Below are 10,000 nucleotides of genomic sequence, written 5' to 3'. Positions count from 1 at the left end.
AAGAACAGCATCCCAACCATGAAGCATGGGGGTGCAGCATCATGTTGTGGGGGTGCTGCAGGAGGGATTGGTGCACTTCACTAAATAGATGATGACATCATGAGGAAGGATGAGGATATATTGAAGCAACATCTCAAGACATCAACCAGGAAGTTAAAGCTCGTCGCAAATGGGTCTTACAAATGGACAATGACCCCAAGCACACCTCCAGAGTTGTGGCAAAATGTCTTAATGACAACAAAGTCAAGGAGGCCTACAAACCTGGCATAGTTACACCAGTTCTGTCAGGAGGAATGGGACAAAATTCCAGCAACTGATTGTGAGAAGCTTGTGGAAGACTCCCAAAAACATTTGACCCAAGTTAAACAATTTAAACTCAATGCTACCAAATACTAACAAAGAGTATGTAAACTTCTGACTTTAACTGTATATACAGTATACTGTAAATATCAGACGCAACAGCAGGCAAAGAAAGGACAGAACACTGAAAAAACAAAGCAAAAGAATGAAAGCAGAAAACAAGCCATTGAGAGAGACGGAGCGTGTGTCTTTGTCCCAGGGGGCTAGCAGGTGCTAAAGCTGCAAGATATGAATGAAAGTGAATGCGAGAAGAAAGAGTTTCTAAAAACAAATACAAAAATCTAACATAAAACAAAGTCAACCTGATTAGATACAAAATACAGTTTTTAAATGATAATGTTATTTATTGAAGTCCTGAGTGAATAAGTATTTGCCCCCTTAGTTAGTTACTAAACCCCCAAATCTATTGATTTAGTACTTAACGGGGTTCAGCTGGACTAGACACTCCAAGGACTGATTACTGTCAATCAATCAAATCAACACCTAAATACAACTTTTTCATCAGCATGAAATTGGCTAAAATGGTCTGGACTTATATAGCGCCTTTTTAAGCCTTAACGGTATTCAAAGCGCTTTACACTGCGTCTCATTCACCCATTCTCACACACACTCATACACCAATGGCGGCAGAGCTGCTATGTAAGGTGCTAGTCTGCCATTGGGAGCAACTTGGGGTTCAGTGTCTTGCCCAAGGACACTTCGGCATGTGGAGTCATTTGGGCCGGGATTCGAACCACCAACCCTGCGATTAGTGGCCGACCCGCTCTACCAACTGAGCCACACAGCCGCCCCAAAAAAGGTCTCACCCAATAGCACACTTTGCCAAGGTCCAAAGAAATTCCAGAAATGATCAGGGAATAGGTGATTGTAATCTAGGACCCCAAAGAACCCCAGTGAGAGCAGTTATCTCCAAATGGAGAACATTTGGCACAGTAGTGAACCATCCCAGAAGTGGCCGACCTTCCAAAAGTCCTCCCAAGGGCACAGCGACGACTCATTCAGGATGTCACACAAAAGCCAAGGATAACATCCAAGGAACTGCAGGCGTCTCTTGCATCGGTCACCGTTCATGACTCCACTATCAGAAAGTCACATGGCCAAAAATGCCATCCATGGAAGAGTGGCGAGGCGAACACCAACGCTAACCCAGAAGAACAAGGCTTGTCTGAATTTTGCCAAAACACACCGCAATGATCCTAAAAGCTTTTGGGAGAATGTTCTGTGGACTGATGAGTCGAAAGGGGTCCCGTTACATCTGGCGTAAATCAAACACAGAATTCCACAAAAAGAGCATCATACCTACGGTCAAGCATGGTGGTGGTTGTGTGATGGTTTCGGGATGCTTTGCTGTTTCGGGACGACTTGCAATAATTGAGGGAAGCATGAATTCTGCACTACCAGAAAATCCCAAAGGAGAATGTCCCGTCATCAGTCCGTGAGTTGAAGCTCAAGCACAACTCGATTATGCAGCAAGACAATGATCCAAAGCATAGGAGTTAGTCCACCTCTGAATGACTCAATGAAGATAAATGAAAGTTTTGGAGTGGTCTAGTCAAAGTCCTTGAACCCGATTGAGATGCTGTGGCAGGACCTTAAACGGGCAGTTCATGCTCAAATCTCTCCAATGTGTCTGAACTAAAGCAGTTCTGTGAAGAAGAGTGGGACAGAATTCCCCCACAGTGTTGTGAAAGACTGATCTCCAGTTATCAGACGCGTTTGATGCAGTTGTTGCAGCTGCAGTTGGCACAACCAGCTATTAAGTTTAAGAAGTAGACGCCTCGCATGTCCTCCGCTGACGGCTTCATTGAATTCTACCCGCTCAACACCAGTTTCATGTACAACAGTAAAGAGAAGACTCTTATGGGAACAATTGCAAAGAAAAAGCCACTTTTGGAACAGAAACACAAAAAGAAAAGGTTCGAGTGGGCAAAGAAACACAGACATTGGACAACAGATAATTGGAAAAGAGTGTTACGGATCTTAACCCCATTGAGCTTTTGTGGGATCAGCTAGACTGTAAGGTGTGTGAGAAGTGCCCGACAAGACCTGCAAAATTTGTACATTATTCCAAACTTTTGGCTGCCAGTGTGTATATACTTGAAAACTGTATTTTATCTTGTTTGAAGCTCTAAAACATTTTAGTATGAAAAATACACAAAAATAGAAGAAAACATAAAGGGGGCAAATACTTTTTCACAGCACGGTATTGTGCCATGGTAGTGAAATACAACATCTAATGTTTTTACTAATTTTACTTTCCAAAATGGCACAAAAACATTTTTATTTTAAATTAAGGATTTGCCATTGTGTCCTAAACACAGCATTTGCATTTTATTTTAGTTGTGTTATGATAACGTACATTCCTGTGATAAAAAGGCTAATGTGCATTGCTTTGAATATTTGCTTTTAATTTAGTACAGAAAATGTTCCATCGGTGTGAAAAAAAAACTGATTTAACACTTTAGATTATATTGATAAAACACTTGTAATACGAATAATAATAATAATAATAATAATAATAATACCTCCAGGCAGCGGTCCTGCCATCTGCGTGCCAACATCTCCAAAAGAGGGGGCCTGAACTTATCCAAACCCAGAAGATCAGGCAACATCACACAATGCATTGCAGCGAGCTGACTCCAACCTACACACACACACACACACACACAGAGAGAGACACACACAGAGAGAGACACACACAGAGACACACAGAGACACACAGACAGGCACACACACACAGACAGACACACACACACAGAGACACACACAGACAGACACACACAGACAGGCACACACACACAGACAGACACACACACACAGACAGACACACACACACAGACAGACACACACACACACACACACACACACACAGAGACACACACAGACAGACAGACACACACACACAGAGACACACAGACAGACAGACACACACACACAAACACACACACACACACACACACACACACACACACACAGAGACACACACAGACAGACAGACACACACACAGACAGACAGACACACACAGACACACACAGACACACACACACACACACAGACAGACACACACACACAGAGACACAGACAGACAGACAGACACACACACACAGAGACACAGACAGACAGACACACACACACACAGAGACACAGACAGACAGACACACACACACAGAGACACAGACAGACAGACAGACACACACACACAGAGACACAGACAGAAAGACAGACACACACACAGAGACACAGACAGACAGACACACACACACACAGAGACACAGACAGACAGACAGACACACAGACACACACACACACACACACACACACACACACACACAGAGACACACACAGACACACACACACACAGAGACACACACAGACACACACACACACACACAGAGACACACACAGACACACAGAGACACACACACACACACACACAGAGACACACACAGACACACACACACACAGAGACACACACAGACACACACACACACAGAGACACACACAGACACACACACACACACACAGAGACACACACACACACACACACACACACACACACACACACACAGAGACACACACACACACACACACACACACACACACACACACACACACACAGAGACACACACACACACACACACAGACACACACACACACACACAGAGACACACACACACACAGAGACACACACAGACACACACACACACAGAGACACACACAGACACACACACACACACACAGAGACACACACACACACACACACACACACACACACACACAGAGACACACACAGACACACACACACACAGAGACACACACAGACACACACACACACACACACACACACACAGAGACACACACAGACACACACACACACAGAGACACAGACAGACAGACACACACACACACAGAGACACAGACAGACAGACAGACACACAGACACACACACACACACACACACACACACACACAGAGGCACACACAGACACACACACACAGAGACACAGACAGACAGACAGACACACAGACACACACACACACACACACACACACACACAGACACACACACACACACACAATGGCATAGAGTCAGAAAGACACTGGCAATCACACACAACAGCTCAGTTGTTTGGAATGGAATCCTTAAAGGAACCTAAAAAAATCTCAAATATGACACAAATAACACAGAAATTCATGAAAATGAGCGACATCCAACAGAGATTCACATATATCAGAAATATATGGAACGGCTTCAGGAGACTCGTGTGTAAAAACTGTTTCTGCACATCCTTTTACAATATACACACAACTGAAATTACAGACTGGATTTACAAAAGCAACAGAGAATTAGAAATATAAAATCTGAAATAATGAACCGTTCTCTGTGTTCCTGTAAAACCATTGAAAAAATCTCTTACAAGTGTACATGTTTGATTTTATTTAATAAATATTGATCAAATATTTTCCCGTATTTGTATTTATACTCAAATATACCACTAGTTCACTCATTTGGTATATTTAGAACACAAAAACTGAAACAAGCAGCTAAAACATCAAAACAAATATAAATTGTTCAAAGCCAAAGAAAAAGAAGATATAATGGAGATATCATATACTGAATATTATATATACATTCATACATTCCTCAGACACAATAGATTAATACAGATGATTGTGTGTGTGTGTCAGTGTGTGTGTATGTGTGTGTGTGTGTGTGTGTGTGTGTGTGTGTGTGTGTGTGTGTGTGTGTGTGTCAGTGTGTGTGTCAGTGTGTGTGTCAGTGTCTGTTGAGTGCATGCAGACCGAGACATTTACACACAAAGCAGCTATTTGGACAGACGTACAGACAGACAGGACGTGACAACAAGCACTACAGAAGAATGTAAACAAACAAAACCTAGAGACAAAATGACTCAAACACAAAACACACACACAGAACACACAGTGACAGAGAGAGATCGGCTAAACAACAAGAGAGAAAGAGAGAGAGAGAGAGAGAGAGCATTATTCAGACAGAATACCTTCATTTACTGAGGGAGAGTGAGACAGTCCTGAAGCAGCGATGGCAGCTTGAAAAGAGAGCAAAAGATCCATGGAAGAAAAAGACAAAGATAGAAAGAAAGAGTGAAAGAAAGAAGAGAAAGAAAGAGTGAAAGAGAGAAAGAAAGAGAGATAGAAAGAAAGAAGAGAAAGAAAGAAAGAGTGAAAGAAAAAGAAAGAGAAAGAAAGAAAGAGTGAAAGAAAAAGAAAGAAGAGAAAGAAAGAAAGAAAAGAAAAAAGAAAGAAAGAGTGAAAGAGAGAGAGATAGAAAGATAGAAAGAAAGATAGAGAGAGAGAATGAAAGATAGAAAGAGAGAAAGAAGAAAAAGAGATAAAAAAGAAAGATAGAAACAAAGAGAGTGAAAGAGAGAAAGAATGAAAGAAGAAAAAGAGAGATAGAAAGAAAGATAGAAAGAAAGAGAGTGAAAGAGAGAAAGAAAGAAAGAAAGAAAGACTCCAGTAATGTTAGAAGAAGGGAGTGGCTGTTATCAATAGAAGAGGAATCAGACACCGATAAAATCGTGCACATTGACTTCAACACGGGATATCCCAAAAAACTTAAATATAAACGTCAATATAAACGTAAATATAAATGTCAATAAACATAAATAAACTTCAATATAAACATCAATAAACTTAAATATAAACGTCAATATAAATGTCAATAAACATAAATATAAACTTCAATATAAACGTCAATATAAATGTCAATAAACGTAAATATAAACTTCAATAAACGTAATTATAAACTTCAATATAAACGTCAATATAAACTTCAATATAAATGTCCATATTATCTACAATATAAACGTCAATATAAACTTCAATATAAACGTCAATATAAACTTCAATATAAATGTCGATATTATCTACAATATAAACGTCAATATAAACTTCAATATAAACGTAAATATTATCTTCAATATAAACGTAAATATAAACGTCAATATAAACTTCAATATAAATGTCGATATTATCTACAATATAAACGTCAATATAAACTTCAATATAAACGTAAATATTATCTTCAATATAAACGTAAATATAAACGTCAATATAAACTTCAATATAAATGTCCATATTATCTACAATATAAACGTCAATATAAACTTCAATATAAACGTCAATATAAACTTCAATATAAATGTCAATATTATCTACAATATAAACGTCAATATAAACGTCAATATAAACGTCAATATAAACTTCAATATAAACGTCAATATTATCTTCAATATAAACTTCAATATAAACGTAAATATTATCTTCAATATAAACGTAAATATAAACGTCAATATAAACGTAAATATTATCTTCAATATAAACGTAAATATAAACGTCAATATTATCTTCAATATAAACATCAATATTATCTTCAATATAAACGTAAATATAAACGTCAATATTATCTTCAATATAAACGTAAATATAAATGTAAATATTATCTTCAATATAAACGTCAATATAAATGTAAATATTATCTTCAATATAAACGGAAATATTATCTTCAATATAAACGCAAATATAAAATGTCAATATTATCTTCAATATAAACGTAAATATAAACGTAAATATTATCTTCAATATAAACGTCAACAAACGTAAATATTATCTTCAATATAAACGTAAATATAAACGTAAATATTATCTTCAATATAAACGTCAATATAAAATGTAAATATTATCTTCAATATAAACGTAAATATTATCTTCAATATAAACGTAAATATAAACGTAAATATAATCTTCAATATAAACGTCAATATAAACGTCAATATAAACGTCAATATTATCTTCAATATAAACGGAAATATTATCTTCAATATAAATGTAAATATAAACGTAAATATTATCTTCAATATAAACGTAAATATAAAAGTAAATATTATCTTCAATATAAATGTCAATATAAACTTCAATATAAACGTAAATATTATCTTCAATATAAACGTCAACATAAATGTAAATATTATCTTCAATATAAACGTAAATATAAACGTAAATATTATCTTCAATATAAACGTCAACATAAACATAAATATTATCTTCAATATAAACGTAAATATAAACGTAAATATAAACATCAATATTATCTTCAATATAAACGTCAATATAAACGTCAATATTATCTTCAATATAAACGTAAATATTATCTTCAATATAAACGTCAATATAAACGTAAATATTATCTTCAATATAAACGTCAATATAAAATGTCAATATTATCTTCAATATAAACGTCAATATAAACGTAAATATAATCTTCAATATAATCTTCAATATAAACGTAAATATTATCTTCAATATAAACGTAAATATAAACGTAAATATTATCTTCAATATAAACGTCAATATAAATGTAAATATAATCTTCAATATAAACTTCAACATAAACGTAAATATTATCTTCAATATAAACGTCAACAAACGTAAATATTATCTTCAATATAAACGTCAATATTATCTTCAATATAAACATCAATATAAACGTCAATATAATCTTCAATATAAACGTAAATATTATCTTCAATATAAACGTAAATATAAACGTAAATATTATCTTCAATATAAACGTCAATATAAATGTAAATATAATCTTCAATATAAACTTCAACATAAACGTAAATATTATCTTCAATATAAACGTCAATATAAACGTCAATATTATCTTCAATATAAACGTCAATATAAACGTCAATATTATCTTCAATATAAACGGAAATATTATCTTCAATATAAATGTAAATATAAACGTAAATATTATCTTCAATATAAACGTCAATATAAAATGTCAACATTATCTTCAATATAAACGTCAATATAAAATGTCAATATTATCTTCAATATAAACGTCAATATTATCTTCAATATAAACAGAAATATTATCTTCAATATAAACGTCAATATAAAATGTCAACATTATCTTCAATATAAACGTCAATATAAAATGTCAATATTATCTTCAATATAAACGTCAATATAAACGTAAATATTATCTTCAATATAAACGTCAATATAAACGTAAATATTATCTTCAATATAAACGTAAACATAAACGTAAATATTATCTTCAATATAAACGTAAATATTATCTTCAATATAAACGTAAATATAATCTTCAATATAAATGTAAATATAAACGTAAATATTATCTTCAATATAAACGTCAATATAAAATGTCAACATTATCTTCAATATAAACGTCAATATAAAATGTCAATATTATCTTCAATATAAACGTCAATATAAACGTCAATATTATCTTCAATATAAACGGAAATATTATCTTCAATATAAACGTCAATATAAAATGTCAACATTATCTTCAATATAAACGTCAATATAAACGTCAATATAAAATGTCAATATTATCTTCAATATAAACGTCAATATAAACGTAAATATTATCTTCAATATAAACGTCAATATAAACGTAAATATTATCTTCAATATAAACGTAAATATAAATGTAAATATTATCTTCAGTATAAACGTAAACATAAACGTAAATATTATCTTCAATATAAACTTCAACATAAACGTAAATATTATCTTCAATATAAACGTAAATATTATCTTCAATATAAACGTAAATATAATCTTCAATATAAACTTCAACATAAACGTAAATATAAACGTCAATATTATCTTCAATATAAACGTAAATATAAACGTAAATATAAATGTAAATATTATCTTCAATATAAACGTCAATATAAACGTAAATATTATCTTCAATATAAACGTAAACATAAACGTAAATATTATCTTCAATATAAACTTCAATATAAACGTAAATATTATCTTCAACATAAACGTAAATATAAATGTAAATATTATCTTCAATATAAACTTTTCATTAAGAGAAATCAATTAGTTACTGATGTTTAAACTATTTTAATTACTGTGTGTGATACAATTCATTTAAAATGATAAATACTGCTAACATGTAATAAAGTTGTAAATGCAATATTTAATATAAAACATTTACAATAAATATTATAATTTCTACAACTACCAATATATGTTAAACATTAAACACTGTGCACATTAACATTAATGCATGAATGCACTTCAATGACACAAGTACTGTCGAAACATAAACATGTCATTTTTAATCATCTAGATCTTTAAATAAATACGTTTGAGATTAAATACCCAAAACATGAACTCATGACATCAGCAGCGCATTATAAAGTGTTACTGATAAATATTCCCATCAGCCAAAACCTAAAAACAATAAATGATCGAAAACATTTCACTGCACCTGCAACATTTCAAATCTCAACATTCAAACACTAATGAAATGTTACATGAAACAGAATCACAAAGACATCTTTCCTAAAATAAACCAGAGACTTCTGTGGAAAAAACAACTTCTGCAAATGGGAAATGTAGTTCTTGAGAAGCGTCCATTCAGTGACCAGCTGTCTGTGACGAGTGAGTCAAGAACTACAAATCCCATGAGCACTCTGTGAAAGCGTTTCATCACCTCTGAAGTCTTTCTGAGAGGAGAGAGAGAGAGAGAGAGAGAGAGAGAGAGAGAGATGCAGTGCATGCAGAGAGAGAGCCGTGGCACACCTACAACAGCCTGTCATG

The 10,000-nt window shown here is 33.7% G+C and overlaps 1 protein-coding gene across 1 annotated transcript in view; it reads right to left on the bottom strand.

Moving 5' to 3' along the window:
• The window catches only part of LOC127628597 (WD repeat-containing protein 7-like), a 113,535-nt gene that overhangs the window by 56,414 nt on the left and 47,121 nt on the right, over positions 1–10,000 (bottom strand). Inside the window, 2 exon segments of the mRNA XM_052105368.1 lie at positions 2,039–2,094; positions 2,886–3,004. Coding sequence (XP_051961328.1) covers positions 2,039–2,094; positions 2,886–3,004 — 175 coding nt within the window.

This window comes from Xyrauchen texanus, chromosome 35 (genome assembly GCF_025860055.1).
Source record: "Xyrauchen texanus isolate HMW12.3.18 chromosome 35, RBS_HiC_50CHRs, whole genome shotgun sequence".
Lineage (NCBI taxonomy): Eukaryota > Metazoa > Chordata > Actinopteri > Cypriniformes > Catostomidae > Xyrauchen > Xyrauchen texanus.
Note: the sequence above shows the minus strand (reverse complement) of the source record. Positions and strands in the feature narration are given on the sequence as shown.